At 38.1% G+C, this 23239-nt stretch overlaps 1 protein-coding gene across 1 annotated transcript in view; it reads left to right on the plus strand.

Moving 5' to 3' along the window:
* pth2ra (parathyroid hormone 2 receptor a) overlaps positions 1-23239 on the plus strand; it is a 105690-nt gene that overhangs the window by 29168 nt on the left and 53283 nt on the right. Inside the window, exons 5-8 of the mRNA XM_084724196.1 lie at positions 2597-2694; positions 8394-8574; positions 15358-15511; positions 21711-21771. Of these exons, the coding sequence (XP_084580322.1) occupies positions 2597-2694; positions 8394-8574; positions 15358-15511; positions 21711-21771 (494 nt within the window). The remainder of the gene's footprint in view (positions 1-2596; positions 2695-8393; positions 8575-15357; positions 15512-21710; positions 21772-23239) is intronic.

A 23239-nucleotide genomic window follows, 5' to 3' on the forward strand; every position in this document is an offset into this window, starting at 1 on the left:
AAACACAAGAAAGAGCACAGCAGTTAGTAAAAAACAAATGTGTGGGGAAAGACAGGCCATCTTAAATACATTTTCAGTTGCCAGCAGGACTCTGTAGCGGAGCTTGAAGCTGACGAGACAATGGGAACCATGTGTCAGGATTCTCCTCAACTTCTTCATCGTCCTTTCTGTAAAACGTTACGCTTTTGGGGTTTGCCAATTACTTTGCTTGTTGTTGACACACCCCTTGAAAGTTCATTCTTTTTGGTTTAGTTTTGTACACAAGCTTTAAAATCTGCTGCCTGACACAGAGATCATTGAGTTTCCTCTGAAGATAAAGTGCCTGTGAGGGTTTCATAGAAACGTAGTCTGTGTTTTCAGAGAAGCTCACCTTGGAGCCCAGGGGCTGTATTCATACAACCTCAGAGCACAAAGAGCTGCTCCGAGCTGTAGAACCCTGAGAAATTCCTCATATAATATAATGCTTTCTAATAATCTCCTCTTAATGTTAACAGTAAAGATAATATAGTTGTTTACAAAGCATCATGGCACTTAAAAGAGCTCCTAAGGTGAAACTGTTCAGAGTGAGGAGGAGGAGGGCTTTTGAAGGGCTTAAGAGACAAAGAAGTGCAATCACATAAAAACAATAATAACAACCAGTGTTGGGAAAGTTCACTTTCTACACGAACTAGTTCAAAGTTCAGTTCACAAATTTTAAAATGAACTAGTTCAGTTCATAGTTCATAATTCAAATTTTTTTAACTAAGTTCACAGTTCCAAAAATAAACTAGTTCATAGTTCTTTTTTTTTTCAATATGTTGCTGTGAGCTATTATTTTTCAAAATTATTGCCACAGCCCATATAGAACCACAGACAGCAATTATTTTATCAGTTTTAATGTTGGAGTGTCTTGATTTTTTATTCGCTTGCACATGCCTTGAAAGGCTACCCAGGTGCTTGAGTTCAATGTGCCGTTTCAGGTTTGTTGATGATGTAACTGATGTGCGGAGTTGCTTTTTGAAACCCGGCGGGCAAAGTTTGCACAAAAATGTAAGATTTTTCCAGTGGAATCCTCACTGACCTTCTCATAAAACTGTTTTAAATAATCATTTGAAGAGTCTGAGGTAGTGCTGCTGCTACATGTTGCTGTTGTTGGCGCCTCCATGCTGCTTTGTGTGTTGATGATGCATGCAGCGGTGCGACACTGTGGTGGCTGGTGTTGCCAGATTGGGTGTTTTTTCCATTACATATTAAGGCCTGTTTACGGTGTGTTTTAGCCGGGATTTTGCCTGGAAGGCTCTGTGGAAATCTGGCACCCTATTGAATGAAGTTAAATTGAATGAGCGTGCCGTTCACAGACATCAGAATGAATGCGTTCACAGTGACGTTCATATTTTGGGCGAACGTGAACTGAACGTACAGTATTTCTGCCTGATGAACGAGTTCATGAACCATCGTTCAGTGAACGCGTTCAGGCACAACACTGACAACAACAACAACAGTGTAATAATAATAATAATAATAAAAATCCCTCTTTATTAGTTGCTTTCCCTGTTATTGTTAATGACTGATAAAAAAAATGGAGTGGTGTGGGGTGCAGAAAAAGTTTCTGACTTTACTTCTGCAAAACGTTACCTGCAGAAACACTGGAACTTAACAGTAACATCTGATTTAATGTGATGAAGAAAAAAATCATAATTTTGTGTATAAATATGTAATTTATCACAGATTGAAGGTTCTAGAAATGCTTGAAAAGTGCTTGAATTTGACTTTGAAAAAGGTGTATGAACCCTGAACTTTTGATTTTAGTTAATGTGCAAATCTGATTTTGAGGACGTTAGAGCAGAAAAAAGTCCATGGAGGGTCCTCACTCAGGTCGGGAACCAGTGCTTTAAGGAGACAAGCTTGAAGCTGAATTTCAGTTGGTACGCTCGGCCTGTAGATACTGAAAAGAGATCGATTTGGAGTTGGACCAAAAACAGTTTTGTTGTTTTTGTGAAAAAAAAAGTGGTTTTCAACACCTCAATCCTTTTGACTACTTGTAAAATTGTATTATTGTTCAACTTATCCATCTTTTGAAATACAACCCACTCATCCCAGCAAACCATTTCATCTCACCTGGGGGACTTGTTGCCATCTGCTCTGTGAAAAATGAAAGTGATGGAGTTCATGGTATCAACTTAATCTCCTCTGAGTCTGACCAGTGCTCGAAAAAAAATACATTATCTCTGATTTCAGACAAAACAAGTGCTTTGGTACTCCTGATGTTGTCTCCAGTATGTAAGCATTTGTTAAGATTAGGAATTTAAATCTTCCACATACATGCTAATACTTTATAAGTCTTTCTGTTTTAATTAACTTCACACAGGGATAGTGAGAGCACTGAGGATTGGTTACAGATCCAGTCTTTAATTTGGCATATGCACAGGCTACAGAGCAGCTTTAGCATCAGTTTCAGCTTTAATATTCAGTGCATCTGTTATTCCTTGATCTTCTCATGTCAAAATAATTAGGGCACCACATTAGCTGAACTCTGTCTCACTCTCATTGCAGCTACACAGGATATTTCACCTTATAGAGAGGACTGAATAGTAATTATTTCTTTCTCTGTTCACAGCAAGAGTTCTTTGAGCGGCTGTATGTCATGTACACCATCGGCTATGCCGTGTCCTTCAGCTCCCTGCTGGTGGCCATCCTCATCATCGGATACTTCAGGTACAGGAGGTTTTTCTTAAGACTTAAGTGCTATCTTTGTACCTCACCTCACAATCAAGTGCAAAGACAGATACACTCACACAAACACACACACCAGTGGAATAACCGCAGGACAAGATCCTCTGCTGTGTCTGCATATTCACATATTGTATCCTGAGTGAGTGTAGGAGCTACAAAACAACAGCGAGGTTTAATGCCTGATGACCAGTCACTTTTCAGTCTATGTGACACATGTGCCATTTTGTTGGTATCCTGACAGTCCTGCTGTGTTTCAAACGTCATTTCTCAACATGTTGCTTTAGTGTCGTACTGTGTTCACAATGACAAAATTGCAAAATTGAAGATACTTAAAAATGTTATCATGCAAATTATACAACAATTACACAGCCAAATGGCAGACAGTGCCTTGGCACCACCACGCAGCTTGAAAAACAAAGCAGCAATTAAGCATTTGGATAGCAGTGATTTGATTTTTACACGCTTTGTGTCAGTTCATTTAGTCCAACATGGTGCTGTATAGAATGCATATCTGACAATAGAATAACAGGATATTAAAATATGATAACAGGAAAACAGAAAAAAATATTTAAAATGTTTTAAACATATGAGAATATGTTAGAAAATATGTCGGCCTAGGTTACTTTCTGATAACAAATTCAACAGCTGTGTATGTGTGCGCCAGCCAAGTGCACCGAGCGCTTTAATTAATTGATTAACAAGCACAAAGCGCCATGAATTCAAACAATTCCGACAGTTCAAGCACTTATTATGGTAACCCGTGGCTCTGACATCTGAATTAAACTAACATGATGTCTGCCACCATCTTTGTATGGAAATACTGCAAAATATCAAAGAATGAAGATGCAAAGTGTGCGCTCGGAACTAGGGATCAAAAGTGCTGGACTCAGGCACTGTGACATCTGGAAATGAATCTGACAAAACTGAAGTGTGCAAAAACACTCGATTCCTACTTTATCCAAAACACTTCTGGCTGAAATGCTGGCAGATTTGGCAGCATATGACAGATTTATCTTCAACAGTTGTCTGTGGCAAAATGCGATGGACAAAGTCTCTTGAAGAATCCATCTGAAATCTCACACTAAAGTAAATGAGAACTTTTTCACAGCTTTGCTTTTGAACTTTGAGTGATGTCTGACTTTAATATCTGACATTTTAATAGGCACAATGCCAGCTTCAACAGCAGCTGCCTTTGAACGTGAACAGAATATGGCATCTGTCTCAACTTCATAGAATGACTTTGAAAACATCAAATGACTTATTTTAATGAATCTGCTTTTTTTTTATACATATATATTTGTAATGATCACTGATGACAACAGCCAGAGGGAGATCAAAGCTATGTGCATTTTTAAAATAATTGAACCCTAATCAACCTTTTTTTCTTTTTTGCTGATCTGAAAAATAATCTGATCTGTGACTCAAAACCAAAATACGATTCAAACCATGAATTTTGTGATCCATTGCACCCCCTATTTCAAACAGACAGACTTCATGTAGTGAATGAACAAAACAGTCAGCAGTTCTAAAATGAACTGCTCAGTACGCCAAATGTCAGACTAATTAGTTCCTGTTTGAGGTATGACAGAAACAAATTTATACTTTTAAAAGCAAAAATTTGGTTGCTTGGTCCCGAAGCTTTCAGAAACTTCATCTGAAATAACGATCTTTTCAGAAGCATGCACACGTCCCACAGTATGTCCAGTGTTGTGTGTAGTGTATATCACATTGCCCAGGCTGGCTTTTTAAAGTCCAAATCAAATGTTGGCATTTTTTTTTTACACCTTTATGAATTACATGGACAAAAGAATCACAGAAAATACAAATAAACATTGGCGGTCCTTGTAAGGCGACAGTGGGATGTTGTCTGGCATATTAGTTGAGCGCCTCCACTGAATGTTGATGTGCTGTTGTGGAACCAGCTTTATGTTACATGCACAAAAATAATCCAGCACAACAACAGGCAATGGATGATGAATCAATGCATAAATAATGGAGCCATGTCCTGCACTATAATCACTTTATTTGCCAGGGCTTAGAACTTGTTCAGTTAATAATCCTTATTGCTGCTGATGAATGTGCTACATTGTCAGTGTTTCTCTAATTTCATGCTCAGTAGCCTACACTTTCACTGGCATGGCGTCATCCTAAATCTAATCAGTGCAGAAATGAACTTGGGACATGAACCCTGCCTCGTGGGCGAAAGTCCTGTGTTTGTTTGACCAACCTCCTGTAAACATGTCTTCATAATACATCAGCTGACTTTGATGGCGGATAGATGGACACCTCCAGAAATGATGGTGCAGGGGCACCTACAGCGTCTGCTCCGAAGCATAATCACTGTCATTATGCAACCAATGTGCCGTATTTGACGGGCTGAAAATAAAAAACTGCTAAATCAATTTGTACTGCATTACATCTCAACATACTGTGGATCCTTGTTCTGCTGTCGGTTGGTTTACATGGTTGGGACTTTAGAATACTTCAATTGCTAAACTTTCAGAGCAAAAATATGGCTATAAAGTATACTCTGAATACTTGAGGGTGGTTATTGCAGGAGTGAAAGGGAACGATGATGGAAATAGCAGGGAGGCAGCTGGGAGGCAGCTGGATGAGGCAGAGGAATGAGATGGCCAGGATTGCCAAACCTGGGTAGGAAAGTTGAGCGGAGGTGGCGTAGCTTGCAGGAGGTGTGGATGATTGAATACAGGCAGGAGTAAAACTAGAACATTATTATCCTTGGTCTCCCCTGTGGGAGACCGGGGATAATAATGCAGCGCTGATGAGGTCCAGGTGAGCAGACTGGGAGTGATGATGAGTCAGTTACTGCCAGGTGTGGAGTGAGTAGTGCTACAGGGAGACAAGAGACCTGGGGCCTGTACCACAAAGCAGGAATTGTGATTAGCGAGGTAACTTTTAGGGTTAACCCTGGGTTATCAGTACTACGACAGTGGTTCATTTTTTACCAGGGTACATCACCATGGTAACTTAAGCTGAATGCCTCTGGAGCAGGTTATGTTCAAGATAAGAGATCATTGTAGACAGAGCACCGCCTGCTGACCAATCAAAGCACTTTATTAAACGGCACTGGCCAACTATGTGCAGAGGAGGAAAACATGTTATTTCATTATGCTTTTATACACCAATTTCATCCTACAAAACTGATTGATTTGAAAAGTCTTGTACTTGTTGTATTACAGTGCAGGAGTGTTTCTTTCAGTCTGGATTATGATGGTTATGATCACCTTCTTCTTTATTATTTGTCTAATATTACAGTTTTCTCTTCAGATGTTGGCTCTTCATGTCAGTAAACATGGTACGATTAGTCAGATGCTTCAAAACACTGCCTCGAAATATGAACATGCTCATGTCTAGACTGGGAAACTCGTGTGACCACTTATGTTTTAATTGCCTTTGTTATGTTTGGTGAAGCCAGACCACCAAAATGTACCCTGGGTATGTTGAAACTTCTTCATACACCAGGCCCCTGGGAGGGAAGATCACACCCACAACACAAACAACAAACAGACAGGAGGAGACGGGGGAGAGGGAAAAGAGGAAAACACTAGGGAGACAACAGGAGGCATTGCTGTGGCCGTGACAACTCCTAAAAGTATAATTTGAATCAACAGAGTCCAAGCAGCAAGTGCTGGCTTTAAAGAAGGGCTGCTGAGTGCACAACCATGTCCAGCTATAAAGGGACTAGTGACATTGACTGGACATCACAAGAGAATTATGTCTGTCAGGCATCAGCTGCCTGGTGACTGAAGCTACTGTCCGTGTCCGCAGCGAATCTCACATAACTGCTGGACCAATCAGCCTAATACTTTTTGTGCAATTTTATGGCTGTATGTTCAATGACCTCTTGTAGTTGCAGTGACTGCACAATTTTTGAAAAACCTTGAGAAACCTTCTTTTATTGACTGGAATGTTTTATACTGACTGCTGACTCCTCATTCCTCCTGACTGACCGGTAAGGACAGTAAGTCACCGACAATTGCTTGGCTAAAAACAAGACTTGTCTCATCTGTTGCTGATCACATTTTGGTCTTTGTCATGGGTCAAAAACTGACAGGGATCATGTAATCACTTCTATGTATGCGTGCGTGAGTGTATGCTAATCTCGAATCCTACAGGACTGATCAGCCTAATTTTGTTTGTGCACAGTCATGACTGACCTCCTTGATTCAGAAATTTTGAAAAACCTTGACAAATCTATTTATTTTATAATTTTTATGCCTCTATGTGCCACTGGGACATACAGACTCTGACTTAAATCAACAAGCAACATTACGTTTAAATTACTTAGTACTTCAGCTTATGTGAGTTTTTCCAAAAATGTAGATTTTAGTATCTATTATTTTGTTGTAAAGCACCTGGTGCTTGTAATGTTTTAAATAAAGAACAAAATGTAGTAATTAAATGACATTTAAACTTAGAATTTTACACTTATTGTCACTTTATGAATGGACTCTTCTACTTTTGATGTAATTTCATGCATCTCTGCATGATGTACACTGTGCACTTGATGGCTACTCAGAGTAAAAAGAAACTTCAGTACAAGAGTAGTTGAACTGATTAAGAGAGACAAAAGTAGAAAGTTAAGTCAGCAGACTTCTCAGACAGGAAAGCCACCAAGAGATACAATCTTAAATAGGAAAAAACTTCAAACGGAGCAAATTTTCAAAGAGCCATCAAAATACTTTTTGACAAATACAGATCCTGTATCTGCTGCGTCTGACTTCATAAAGCTGCTTACACATGTTTGATTTGTGCGCGTCCTCAGCTCTTTCTGCTCTCTCCGCTTCTCTTTCAAGATAACAGACAGTGTTCATCGCCCAGTGTGAAGCTTTATCTGGAATATCCAGGAAAATAACACAACATAACATGATCGGTAAAAAAAAGGCTTTCCATGGGGCAAGGAGGCACACAGCAAGAATGTTGTGCATTTAATCCCAGTTCGGATTCAGCTCTCCTGTGGGGAGTTTGCATGTTCTCCCAGTGCCTGTGTGGATTTCCTCTGGGTGCTCCGGATTCTCCCACCATTAAAAACATGTCTGTTGGTCCCTGGGTGCTCCACAGCAGATGCCCACTGCTCCTAACACTAGGATGGACAACTGGTCATCACACGTTTATAATTCTGAGACTTCAGAACCAGTTAAAACTACCTGTAGAAGGTTTAAAAAGTCTCTTGGATCTCTTATCTTGACTTTTTTAAGGATATGTGCCACAGACATATGATGATGGTATAGAATGTGATGCTGTAGATTAACAGCTCAACAGTATATATGATAGTAAAAACCTTAAACATCTACAGCAATAAAATGCAACATATACACTGGTGCAGCAGTAATATTAATCCAAAAACATCAACTATAATAGTAAAACACTGATAGGAACCATTTTACTGCAGAATGTGTACTTTTACCAAGTCAGTTTAGCCAATATTACTTACAGTTGTACTTACTTTTACTTTATTAAGGTTTTGAATGAAGGACTTTACTTGTAGTGGAATATTTTCACACTGTGATACTTTTACTTCAGTAAAAGATCTGAATACTTCTTCCACCAGTAGATCTGATCTCTCTGTTTGTAGCCTTCTATGAAAATGTCAATTGCATTTTACCGTACTATAAATAATTCATCTCTAACCGTTTGTTTACCATTTGTATTCATGGCAGACGTCTTCACTGCACGAGAAACTACATCCACATGCACCTGTTTGTTTCCTTCATGCTGCGAGCTGTCAGCATCTTCGTGAAGGACAGAGTCGTCCACTCCAGTGCTGGACTGCAGGACTTTGATTCGGCCCTGTTGGACGGCCAGTCAGTCAGCATGGCACCACTGGACAAGTCTCAGTATGTAAGTACAAGTGCGACTTGTGATTCTGTGTGATTTTTCACAATGTAATAAAAAAAAAAGATTTGAATTACATATGAATTATAAAAAAATGATTTGGCCCACTTTACTGCAGTCTCAGTGTAACATAACTAACATGTTCTATGTTGAGCCAAATTCCTTTGTTCGTTGTCTACAGTCAGATTATCACTTTTACACTTTTATATTTCAATATTTTCACTTTTTGTTCAGCGACACTCCTCCCATAGCTCAACCAGCATGAAAATAACTGTCTGAATTCCATCCAATCTTGTGAAACAATTTTTTTAAGGCCAAACATGGACCTGATCTTTGGCGCAGGCTGAGAGATACCCTGAGGCTGTGTGTGAGTTTATCCGGATGTCCAGTTTTAGGAAAATGAGAGTGAACTAAATGACAGTTGTTGTTAAAGATAAAACTTGCAAGAAGCAGAGTTAACAGGAGACCTTGTTTCAGAGCTGAACCCTGTGATTAAAAACAGTTTTGTTTTGCTGCTGGCATCCTCCTCATTTCTGATGCTGTTATCAGTAGGGTGGAATTAAATCAATGTTCTTTGTTTTCCTTTTCTGGCTTTTCTGCAAAACAACTTTGTGCGGTAGAATCAAATTGCACATGTGAGACAAGGTTGACAATTTTATGTCCTCAAGATAATACAGATGTTTGCAAAGAACACTTTCTCTAATTTAATCTAAATGATGAAAGGAATACGCCTCTGCCGTCACACACTGATAGATGAGGAGAAAAAGTGTGTGATGAAGTAACTGCTGGTTTGGCATCTGCAGGGTTGCATGAGGAGAGTGAAGATGATTTAATCTTCACACTGTGCTTTGTAGCAAACACGCTTTCATCATTCAAACTCTGCAGGCGGCAGTTTGTTTGTGACAGAACACCTCCACAACAAACTTCCCATGGGGACTTTTCTGCCTGAGAGTAACGGACGTATATTTTAGTGTGAATTTCCTCTAAAATGTTGTCCGTTTAGCTCATTAAACAGCTCATTTAACACTGACTCAGCTCCAGTCATGAGTGGAAAAAAAAGGAATAGCACTCCCATTCAATTAACTTCATGAATTTCATTTTTTCATGAACAGATAATATTTTGAATGATTCTCATTCATTTGGTGAAGTGCAGAGAACTGACATCAAAGGTCAGGCTTGTTTAATTCAAGTGATTTGAGACATAATTATTTGCGTCAGGTTGGCAGTAAGTTTGCAACCCTGAAACATCACAAGCAATTATTTTGATTTGCACTGAACTGTGCAGTTTAATCCTTGCCCCTGAAAATGTTTCATAAAATGGCACTGTGAGAAAAGTCAGAGATTTAAATAAAAGTGAGATGAGGATGCTCAAGTCACAAACATTTTAAAGGTTTTTATGGGGTTGTTTTGGGTGTGTTTTTGGATAATCTTCTCTCCTCCACAGACAACAGAGTGTAGCTTACTGGCTGTTGTGACACACTTGGTACCATGGAGACTTCTCTTTTTAAAGAAGATTTAAACATTTAAATGACAGTTGTCAGGGCATCAAACCGATGATCTCTTAATGTTTGCAAATCAAGGCTTGAAAGTCTAACAGTGGCAGAACTGTTAGAGCTGAAAGAAATTGTTAAAATCAAAAAATCGATTCAAATTGTGACCTTAAAATCAAACCAAACTGTGGACTTGGAGAATCATGGCATCCTAAATAAATAAATAAATAAATAAATAAATAAATAAATAAATAAATAAATATCTCTCATCATGCACTTACTGCATGTTACAAGCTCATCTTGCATTCAACACTTGCAGACTGTAACCAATTTATAATCTGTGCTGCAGTCGAGATAATAAAACCTTCATTTAAAGAACTGTTGAATCACTATTATACAAAATCTACACAAAACCTACCGGTGATATTGAGGTGTGTAGCAAACCAGCAGTGATTTCTGTGGTAATTAGATTTTTGGGACGTTTGCCTGCTGATAATTACTACATAAAGACTAAAGTGCTGCATGTTAACTACTTACTTCTGTCTCACTATTAACTTTTGGGAAATGACTACATAAAAACTGCTTCACATTTAATAATGAATTACTATACAATGCCTACAATTTACAGCAGTGTGGCTTCAAAATCCCTATTGAATTACTGCCTCTGTCTGTATGTGTCACTACTGATCACTATTGAATTTCTTTTCATTTCTACACAAACTCTTTTGATTTACTATTGACAAAGAACACATTTACTATTATTTGCCTGTTCAGCATCATGCTATATTTTAGCGCATATAAATTATTCTTCTCAAGAATGAGCTTACACAAATTTTGTTTCAACAATTTTGATTAAATTGACAGAAATTGTCGTCATTTTTTGTAGGAGCTGCTGGTGCTGCACTTGTTCCCCTCGGCAGACACCTCGGTCTGAAGTTACTTTCACTCTGCAAATAGGATGGTTCACCCAAAAATTTAAATTCAATCATTATCTCCTCACCCTCAGGCTGATTGAAGGTTGGGTTTAATTTTTTAGTCCACACAACACTGCTGGAGTTTCACAGAATCTCCCAAACAATTTAAGCAAATGGTTTCAAGCATATAAAACAACAGAATAAAAACATAAAATGTCTCAACACTGCTGGTCTGGTGGAAGCCAAGCCTCCTAAAGCCCCAACATGCCAAGCTGACGAAAGAAATGTTGTTCACACCATGTTTTCAGCCTGAATCCTCAGTGTAGATCCTTAGCTTGGAGCCACGTTCACATGCACACCGTCTGAACCGGGTGTGTGTGGTGTGACGGGACTGTAGGAGACTTGGATTATGTCAGATGAGCAGTGTGGAGGCATTTATGTTTTTTTTCAGTTGGTTTTTACATTTGAAAACTGGTCACCGGTTTGGAACGTTTCATCAGTCATCAAAAACAACTAACTTCAGACCTACTTAAACTACGTGTGGTCTTGCTGTAGTTCTGTGATTACATATCCACCATACAAGCAAGAAGTAGAAGCTCCACATGATGACTATTCAAAAGCCTGTGTAGTAAAGTGGTCATGTTTTCACAGCTTGATCTGTAATAACACCAATTAGCAAACCTCTCTCACTTCATTATGACTGGAAACTACAACTTTACTACAGAACTCCTCTGGTGTATCATGAGAACGCAAATTACACTTCCTACGTGTCACTACAGAGCCACTGCTACACGAATAGGTTTTGTGTTGTGATTCAGCAGTACTATTTAATGTATGTGCACTTTATGGAAGTGCATGTACTAAAAATAACTCCCAAATAACTCCAAAATACATTTGCTCTGTGCCTCTGAATCAATATATTTGGTCTTACAGTTGTAAATGTGCATTTATTATTTAGTTTAATTATTTTTAAGATGTTTTGAGATATGAAATGCAATATCAACCTGGGCAAAATGCCTTGTTCGCGCCTAATAAAATCATGGTAACTCAGTTCAGTGTGCAGTGGTTTACGTTGATGATTTTACCTGAGATGTTCCGACCAGCACCTGATCCCTGAGACTGGCTGCGCAGAGGGAGTTCTGTTTGTGTGTATTTTTAGTATGAATTTATTCCAAAATGTTGTCCTTTTCTGATTTATTTAATTAAAGAGGTAATTTAACAGTGACCCAGCTCCAATAATGGATGGAAAAAAATGAACAGCCCTCCCATTCATTTTTATGGATTGAAAATAAAATGTCTCATTGTTTTTTATGAACTGGGAATGTTTTGAATGATTATCATACGTTTAGCTAAGTTCAGAGAGGCATCTCTAATTGACATCAAAGGTCAGGCTTGTTAAATTCAGGTGATTTAATAATTATTTGTGTCAGGTTGCCAGTTTGCAGCTCTGACACAATGAAAGCAATTGTTTCGATTTGCACCGAACCATTTAGTTTGATCCTGGCCCTTGAAAATGTTTCATAAATTGGCTCTTTGGTGAAAAGTAAAAGATTTAATGAATGAAATGTTTATATATTTATATATTTGCACCATGCAGGATATTAATGTAAATGACTTGTTCTGTGTGAGTTTTTGGACTAATATGCTTCATATATAAGTAGTTTTCATGGAGTTACTACATGTCACAGGCTCCAGGTGTGCATTCACCGTTTGCAAACAGTAACCATGTTATTTTCTCTGCTCTCACAAGTGCATGTACTTCTATTAATACCCACATGAACAATACATTTGTTCTGCATCTCTGTATCAATATACTTGTTCTTGCATGTGCAGTTATTATTTAGTTTTATTAAATATTATTGAAATTATATATTGTATATATACATATATATAACATGCTCTAAACAGTAGTTTTTTTTAATTCCATGAGTCAATGAAATTCATAATCAGATGGCCTCAGGATTTCCTGGCCTGTCTGCCAATACTATGGACTTTCAAGACCACCTGATTGTTTACTTCCATATTACCGACCCTGTTGTTTTTGACACAGTGGAGCAGTCTTTATTGTTCTGAATAATACATTCCGTCTCATATGCTGTTTCAACTATAAATAAATAAAGTTAAGCTTCCTAAACAAAAAATTCCATCTGCTCCTTCTTCATCATTAAAATTCCATAATCTGTGAATATGCAAATGTTTATTGCAAAAGATTAACCACTAGATACCAGATGTCACCTACGTCACTGAAAAGTCCATTGTGTGTGTGTGTGTGTGTGTGTGTGTGTGTGTGTGTGTGTGTGTGTGTGTGTGTGTGTGTGTGTGTGTGTGTGTGTGTGTGTGTCCCCCAAAGGTTTTAAGTTTCCACATCACACCGCTGTTGTCTAGATGTATTTAGAGTGGAACATTTGATTTCTGGGGATACACATTATAGGTATATTATTGGTTATGATATGTCAGGTCAGTATATCAATACTATACTGACATTTTGATATGAGACAAGATATGGTCTTAGATTCTGGATAGAAGTCTTGTCTTTTCCTGGTTTTAAAGGCTGCATTACAGTAAAGTGATGTAATTTTCTCCATTTATCAAAAATCTCATTGTATTAATATTACAATATCATCACGATATCAATAAATATCAGTTAAGTTCCAGTAGATTCGACCATAGACAGGAAAGTAGTTAATGATTCGATCTGATTCAATTTCTCAGATATATATTTTTTAAGACTAACAGCTCTGCCGTTGTTAAATTATTGAGCTTTATTTGTAAAGATCAACAGATCATCGGTTTCATACCCGGACAAATGTCAATTACATTTTCAGTTTTTTTTCTTTTAAATGGTATCAAGAGAGATAAAAAAGCTGGTAATGTGTCACCTTTGAAGCGTTTCTTCAGACATGCTGGACGCTGCAAGTAGTAGGTGTGAAGAGAGAGAAAAAAATTATGAAAACATAATCGATTTTAAAATATTATTGAAATTGTGACACCATAACATACATATAAGCAGTCATTATGGAGTTACTACCTGTTACAAGCTGCAGGTGTTTGCAAATGGTGAATGCAAACTGACAGACAGTAAACATTTTATTATCTGGGCTCTGCACCTCTAAATCAAAGTACTTAGTCTTAATTAAGTCTGCATTTATTATTTAATTTTATTTAATTGTATTTAATTTTTAACAGCCCCTCCAGACATGTTTCAATACATAAAATGATTTTTATTTTCTTAATGAGAATTCCTCAGATTTTCTTGGACTGCCAGCCGATACCATTAAGTTCAATTCAATAATCATTGTTTTTTTCCATTTGTATTCAAATTCTGTCCCTTGTCCTTGAAGACTACCTTTTTATCTACTTACTTTTTACTTTATAACTATATTACCAATATTGCCTCAGACCCAGCGGAGCGCTATTAGTTGTTCTGAAGACTAATTTGTGTTGGATATGGTTTTTCAACAATAAATAAATAAATAAACCAGATTAAATTCTGTTTCCTAATCAAGAAACTCCCACAATAACACCAGCTCATTACAAAAAAAAATCCAGAATCTAGACCTTTGTGAATCAAGTCCATTGTTATGTGTATGTGCGCTAAAGGTTTTAAGTTTCCATGTCACATTTCAAAAAACTGCGTCTTCAACCGTGAGGTCTCTAAATCCTGTTCTTGTGTTGACGTGTTAAACGTTTCAGACTTAAGATGAGCCCAGAGAAACTGTCATCCCTCCAGCAGATTAATGTGAACAGAGTTCCAGTGTCAAACTCTGAACATTCGTCATCCTGCAATGCAGCAGCTCAGTCAGTAAGGCTTTGGCTTGGGTACCAGTTTTCCCCCCTGGAGACTGTGGTCCTCTTTGAGCGGGGCACCATTGCATGGCCTACACATGTAAAAATAATTAACAGTGGGGTGAAAAAAATTAAATAAAGGAGGAAATATAAAGTACATTCTTGTTGTTTGTGGTGGAAAAAGATCTAACAGAAAGGCTTTGTCTAAACCTGGATTAAAACCCACAAATTTCTTAATATGAGGTGAAAGTGCTAACCACTGTGCCACCGAGCTCTATTATTGATTTTGGATATAATTTCACTGCTAATATGAGATCTTTAATTAGAGATAAAAACATCTGGTTGTTATTAACATATGTGGGCCAAATGTGGGTAGCTTTGCTGGCTTTGGAACAGTTTCACTGCTGTGGATACGGACTACTTTTCCTCACTTTTGTGCAAGGTCATGCATCAAGGTACTTCAAAATGTTATCAGATCATCTGCTCTCTTTAGGATGATTGTGTGAAGTACTGTGATCACAATAATGCATCAACACACAGGCACTCAAACAAGCAGGTACAAACAGGGTGTGATAAAAGCATTAATGTTCTGTTATCAGATTGGCTGCAAGGTGACAGTGCTGCTCTTCATCTATTTTCTGGCGACCAACTACTACTGGATCCTGGTGGAAGGCCTCTACCTCCACAGCCTCATCTTCATGGCCTTCAGATCAGACTCCAAGTACCTCTGGGGCTTCACACTCATCGGATGGGGTAAGTAGAAAAGAAATACACATTTTTCATGCATAAAATCCACGACGGGGTGCAGCATGACAAAAACATTTCTCATTTCTCAGGTCTTGGTGGTCGATGGTTGGTCCTAGAGTGAGGCCAGGTTACTGGGGCACTGAGCATTTGACACACTATGTATTTGGACATACTAAATCTTTTTCTGGCATACTAAACGGCATGCTAGTATGGGTATTGGAACACACCCGACTTTCTTCCTTGTATGAAGAAAGAAGTTCTAGTTGATTCTACAGCAGAAAGAAAGTAGTTCCATGAGTTTCTGCAATAGATAGAAAGTAGTTCCTACATAAACCTGCTCATAACAGGGTCTGTGAATTATCTTGAGTAACACAGGACGAGTTCCATTTAGTCCCATTATATTCAGGAGAAGGCTGACAACTCCAAAACTCCCACCACGACAATCTGGATGGATAATACAGCCTGGTGGAAGGCTTCTTTTCTTCTGAAAAGTGCTTGAATTTTGGATAAAGTGCTTGAATCTGCATGAAATGACAATAGTATTACTTTTGTAATAATTCGCTGCTTTTTAGATAAAGAAATAAATGCACGACTTAGCAAGTCTCTGCGTGTGTCTACGCTCAGTGTGATCTGTCAGAGTTTCTTTGGTTTTTATGTGTTCCCTTTGATGGAGCAGTGAGAGACAACAGGAGGTTGTGGAGGTTGCTGTTTCAATGATTGTTGACCTGAAAATGAGAAGTACAAACCATGATTGAAACGAGGGCAGAATCCTCCAGCCTCCTATACAGTCTGCAAAAAGGAGAGACAGCTTTTCACCAGGGGAGAGTCTGCGCTTTTGAGCCCACACAGGGTAAGCTGTAGTTGAGAATTTTCAATTGGGAAAGCATTACATCATAGTTGGCTAAATGATGACACAATATAGTAATACTAGTATTATATGTCAGTTACGGTACACGTGACATTACCTTCAAATGACATAGCTCTACTAAAGTTGCAGGAAGTTGCTTGATGATTGGTTGGTTGGCTGTTACACTCTTGTTCGACCCAATTCCCATTGGTCTGGTATTATTTTAATAAGTCGAGAGACACCTCTTACCCAGTTGTTGGGGGCAGGACATTGCTGACTTGGTGTATTTGAGTGACAGGGTCCCAACTAATTGACACCATGTGCACAAATTGTGACACTGGCCACAGCTTCATAGGACAGAAGAGCTGAGTGGTAAAAACTTTATTTTTGACGACAGCTTGTGTGGATTTCACTCCACCGAAATGCTTTCTCAATAAATGTCTGCTGGTAAGGTTTCAAGCTGAATAATGAATACTCAGCTACTCAGGACCCGCCTTCAAACTGGAAAGCTGTAAGTTTTGCCATGTTTTATGTTGTTGTTTGGTCCATAGGTTAACTTGGAGCGATGCTGGACTAATGTTGTAACACTGAGGGACAGTCAAGAGAAACTGTGTGAACGTTAAGCTGCGTTTGAAGCCAAGTTAATGACCAGAGTATCATTTTGGATGCCAGTAACTGTTTGAGCTGCGTTGGTACTGAGCTTCGTTCATGTTTGGAAGCAGAAGTGACCCTTGTTGATGGTGTGTGTTTACTGCGTGTGTGTTGTTTCTGTATGTAAATTTACTTGATAGACATGAAGATAACAATAATAGCTGTGTGAAAAAGAAATGGTCAAACTCTTATCTGCTGATCATATGCAGATTTTTTTCCCCTTCACCAATTGACAGGTGGAAGATTAGGAGTTTCATATTCACGTAAAGCAGTAAAGATTTTATTGAAATAAAAGTTTTTTTTCTCATAATTAGCAGGTGACACATTTATGAGACGTGAAACTTTGTTGTGCTTTCCTTTAATTTGTCATCCATCTGAAGGATGCTATGAAGAAACATCATTTTGGTTGTTTAAAGCATGATAACATCTGATTTTAAATGAATTAATCATTTTCAGTATTAAACAGTATGTATGTAGGCCTGATATACCACAGCTGTAAGGTGCTGGGACAGACTGAAAATGCACCTTTGGAAACGGTGGAAAAGGTGTAAGAACTCTGCTTTGTAAACAGTCCTCCAGTTATGTAAGAATAAATGCAGCCGATGCTGAAAGTTTTAGATAATACAGACCTTCAACCTGCACAACAGTCATAATTGCTTTGTCAGCTTATAATAAATATACAGACAATACAATGCATTAATATATCCAATTATGCATAATCCTTTTTTTCTGCACCTAACCATATTTTAGGGAAAGGTATTACACTGCTGTGACAACAGCTCATATTCAACTGCTCTGTAGTCATTAATATTGTCTGGTCATGTTCGGTGCCTACAAGGTGCTACACTGAAAACAGAAAACAGATTACCTGGGGATCAGAGTTTTATACCTCAAACAGAAAAAAAGTTTTTATCTTACACATAACTGTTAGATGTCAATAAAATCATGAATATCATTATCAACAAATAAGAAGTCAGGATGGAACAAACATGGTGATCTTCAATATAACACAGAACAGCTGGCATTATCTCTAGTTTCTGTTCTTTTCTCACACATGAATATGTGACACTGTTCAGACATGTAGACGGAGGGTTTTTGTCCCCTCACAGAATTTGTTTTGCTCTTTTCTTTGAAGTTAACACAATGGGGAGGATTGCCGTCTACTTCTATCTGAGTCAGTGTCTCCTTTTCCATTGTACTCCTGCACACTTTGCCAGAATTTAAATTACTGTTTAGGGTTTGTTTGATTTTGTACCAGCTGTTACTGCATTAATAACTGTGGCATTTTGTGCTGTACATTAAACAAAGTTGTCCCTGCTGTGTCAGTGCTGCTGCTCTGTTTGCTCATTTTATGCTCATTAAGTATTTAATGTTCTGACAGAGTCATTTCCCTGTTAATTAAACTCAGTGTCTGTGTTTATTGCTGAAAAATAACAAATAGAGACTTTGCATCATGAAACCATCATTTGAGAACAAACAGTATGAGTTTCAGGGTCGGTTTGGTCTAATGTGACTATTCAACTTAAATAATAATACTTTAACAAATATTCTCCAAAACTTAAAAACTTAAAGTTGAAAGTATTTCTTTACTCAAACACATTTTTTGTGCAACTGTTGGCAGTCCTGGGTGTCATTTCACCTGTGGTTGCATGTGCATGAGGACAAAGCTCTGCAGTCTTCCTTTAACCTGCCCTTGTGTCAGCAGCTCCCTCTAACATGAACCCCTCCATTTTCTCTGTGGAGACCCAAGAACAAATTGTTGTTGGGCCACATTTTGGCTTGATAGTGTGAATTCAGCTGCATGTAAGAGGGGAGTCATTTCCTTGCAGTTAAAAAAAAACACTTTACAATTCTTTCACTGTCCAACAGAAACTGCAACTTACATTCCTCTTCTGTTGCTCCTCCTGAGGTTTCTTCCATTTTTTCCCTCATCAACCCTCTCAACCCCCGGTAGAATCGTTGAATGTTGCTGCACTTGAAACGAACATTTTCCTACTTAATCCAAACAAACGGCTCGAGCTCAAAATCAAAAAGAAACTGGCAACTGCAAGTTGTTTTCATCTGAAAAAAACACATCATCTTTTTAGTTTCATACCGAATATGCAGCACGTGAAGCTTTTTAGACCAGGTTTGATTAAACGTGTTTCAAAAGACACCACACGCAACAACAAGCAGCACTAAAACTACTGTAAATAATGAATCTCAGTGAGAAGAGAAAATAATTTCAGGTCAGTTTTATAGTAAATATGTGATCCACAATGTTTCTCTCCTTTTGCTTCCTGAGTCAACATTCAGAAGAGGAATGACCCATACATGGTTAGAATTATGGGGGAGCTGAGGAGAGCTGGGCTCCTGTGAAAAGGACATGAGCTCCTTTGAATGTTTACTGTGACACATTTAGTGAGAGCTAAAAAAATTTGTTACAGTGTTAGATTATATTTTCTGTTTTTTTATATTTCCTTTATTTGCAGTAAAAAAAAACACAAATTTGCTGAACACCGTTTAACAAATGCTCAGATTTATTGTTTTACTGTGTGATGTGTGATTCTTGGAGGGATGTGAATGAGAGGCAGTAAAGTGGCTGATTTTGTGATTTTTATTTTTCTTCAAATTTCTGCATTCATAAAATGTTATTGGCAGTATTAACTGTCTGTATTAGGAACAGTAAAATGTTTTTAAAATGTCTGCTGTAACCCTGCAGTGGACTGCATGTTTTCGCAGCGGCGTGCACCGGAACAGGTGGACTCTCCTGAATGCCACCATGTCATTCAAACCTTGGTCCCACACTTTACCCAACACGGCTATGTTATAGGAACAACTATAATGTGACAGTATGTAGTGTTTTTGGCTACTTTTGTAAAAAAAAAAATCACTTAATTCATATGTGGAAAGGAGCCAAGCCCAAATCCCAGACCCATTCTACTCCAGCACCCAAATCTTGGTTTCTGGCAACATGGCGGAAGAACCTCACTTGAACCATGTCCTGTCCACTGCCCACAATAACCAATGAGAGTCAGTGTTGAAAGAAAGTTTCTACTCTCTTCTCCCATGTAAAGACAAAGCCGATTGGAAAATACTGTGCTGATGACCGCTGCTTTGTATAGCCCACAAAATCCCCAAAATGCACTTTTTATGTGTAATATGAAACTAATGCAGGGAAATTATGTACATTTAGATAGTTGTTTGGGCTTTTCTGTAGATGATTATTGTTAGAGCTGCTTTAGATAGACAGGAAATGGAGTTTAGAGAGAGGGAAGACACACAGCAAAAGGTTAAGAGGAGCATAACTCATGGCTGCTGCTGAGGATCAGTCACCACATGGGTTGCATGTTCTACTGACTGAGCTACCAGGGAACCAAACTTAGATAGTGAGTTGTCGAGTTTACATTTTCTTTAGGAAACACCATGACAAAACGTGTAAATATTAAGTTTTTGTGATATGGTCATCACTTTTGAACTTGAGACTAGGTCCTGTTGTGTTTTCCAGCCACTAAGTAGCAGTTTCGGTCATTTGCAGCTATACTTTTGCAAGAAAAACACTATTCAGGTGGAAATAAAAGCCCTCTACTTTAGTATGTTCAAACTTCCATTAGTCAGTGCCAGCAACGCCAGCAGTGAATTTGACTGTTAGAGTGTTACCTTTCAAAATGGATCAAAATCATGAATGCACTTCAAATGGTTCAGGAATAGCTTTCAGTTTACTTTGATTTCGGCTTGGATGGGTGTTTTTGAGTATTATTTAAGCCACTGTGAACATGTTGAAAAGCAAACTTTGCAAACCTAATTTTAACTGTGATGCCAAATCCAGTCTACTTACAAGCATCAAGTTGAAAAATAAATATAATCCATTTCTAGTGCTGTGCTCAGTGATCATCATAAAGTTATGTTTAAACCCCTGCACTGTCTGCCACTCTCACACTACAATAATGCTTTCTCAGGCTCAGATAAGAGAAAATATTCATTAAAATATGTCTATCTGGACAAATACATATTGAAAGAACACATTTCTTTGTATTGTATGATCTGACAGTGTGAAAACAGGGTTATCCCCAGGCCAGCAGAGCAGATTTGTTTGTGTTCAGTAAAGTGTGAAACACAGGGGCGCTGTGTCATGTAGCACTGTGTCCTTTTACACCATGGGAACTGAATGTGCCACACAGACAGAGGAAGTCAGTCAGAATGTGATGATGAGTGATGGTGTCTGCCAATGTGTGTGTGTGTGCAGAAGATAACGGGTGTCTGTAAATAGTAGAATGAGGGATTATCTTATCTTACTGTATATTCATTTTATTTTTCTGATAATACTTGTACAGGTTCAAAATAGAATTAAGAAAATTAGAATAGATGTTATGCTCATCCAGTCTGGTTCTTTGACAGACTTTTACCATGAAAGTGGTCTGTGTGACTTAAAAGGGTGTTGCCAATAACTTGGGATTCCTAATTTCATCTTTACTTCCTTAATATCACAAATAGGAAATTAAAGGTATATTAACCAATTTTCTAAAATATTCTAAAGCCTGAAAACAGAGAGGAGACGAGAAGCAGAAATCTAGATTTCTCTCAGAGCACCAAAGTTATTATGGAACTTTTCTCCAATGAAACCAAACAGTAAACACCGCCTACCTGAGCGTTAAATGTAAATATGAATAAAGTATAACAAAGTATATGACTTTAGCACAGCTCATTGTTTGATTTGTGTAATTTCAGGTGTTCCAGCTGTTTTTGTGGCAGTGTGGGCGGTTGTCAGGGCAACGCTAGCAGATGCAAGGTGAGTCACAAAATGTTTAAATGTTGGTCTTCTGTTACACCTTAAAGTAAGAAAAGCACAAAGTTTTTAAAAAGGTCAACACATCTAAAGATAAACTTGAATACAAACATGAAAAAAGATGGAGAAAGTGGGTTTCTGGATGGCATGATATGATTGGGCTTAATTGTGGTGACATTTGAGTCATCACTGAAATCCAATTAATTATGCATGATTTAATTTGCAAAGTAATCCTGAATAAATGTTTCATAATGGAGCTTGTTATTTAAAGTTGCTGTCATGTCATCTACACTTTACAACCCTGAAAATGACACCCAGAGGCCTGTGTGACTGTTAAAGATCTCATTCCAAATCCACGAATGTTCATCTGCAGCTTATAACAGCCTTCACTTCTCCTGGAACTGCAGTAAGGCCAGGCTCTCAGAGGTCAGGGCTCTGTGCAAGCCAGTCACATTCATCCACAGCAAACTAAGAAAAACTTTTCTTTATGGACCTCACTTTAAGCACTTTGAAACAGTAGAGGACCTTCCCCAAATTGTTACCACACCATGGCTCTGTTGCACCAACAAGAGTTCATTTTTTAACCCGATAAAATAATGGCTTACCTTTAAATTATGTTGCACCAAACTGTAAAACTATCCTGAAATTAGTGTAAAAAAATCTGTTGCATGAAAACTTTAAACTCCAGTGATCCAGAATTAACTTTAAACTCTCACTTAAAGAGGTCTGACTTTTAAAATCACTGTCTTTTTGAGATGGATTGAGCAAAATAATCAAGTTGTCAAAGCAAATTAAAGGACAGACTGAATCCAGTTGAGTTTTATGAAGTGTCCCTTCTTTCATCCACTGCAGTTTCTCCATTAAAACAGTTGCTGCCAGGAGGTCTCATGTTTGTCTTTAGTGTGCTGTTTAATCTTCTGTAATTTGGCCATGTTGCTCTACCAAGTTTTCCTCAAAGGATCCGGAGCTTCTCTGCCGAGCCATCAGGACTAGGCTAACAAGGCTACCTAACTTTTTAGCCAGCTAGCAAACTATGTCATGTTTTGTTACATTTTTAGCTAAAGCTAGCAACCAAAATTGTATTTGATGAACTTTTTAGCAAGCTAGCAAACAATGTAATGTTTTGTAAAGAAATGCAGAGCAGCCAAAAGAACCAAACTCCGATTAGATATAATCTTAGATTAAATGAAGCTTTGGTGGTGCAACCCAGTTGATATGGTCTAAAATATAGTTTTATGCTGTAGCGTCAAGATTCCCTTTAACTGTACCAAAGAGGCTGACACTAAACAACTAAATACACAAAATGATAAGCACATCTACATATCTTTGGCTGTTAAGTGTATTTCAGAAGCACAATAGGTAAAATTATTGGTGCAGTCCAGGATCTCTTCAGGACACCAACACTCCACCTCTATTATCCATTTGCTTGGACATCATCAAAGGTTTTGACCGCTGAGTTGAGTGCGACTTT

The sequence above is a fragment of the Lutjanus erythropterus genome, chromosome 8 (assembly GCF_056507025.1).
Source record: "Lutjanus erythropterus isolate fLutEry1 chromosome 8, fLutEry1.hap2, whole genome shotgun sequence".
Lineage (NCBI taxonomy): Eukaryota > Metazoa > Chordata > Actinopteri > Lutjaniformes > Lutjanidae > Lutjanus > Lutjanus erythropterus.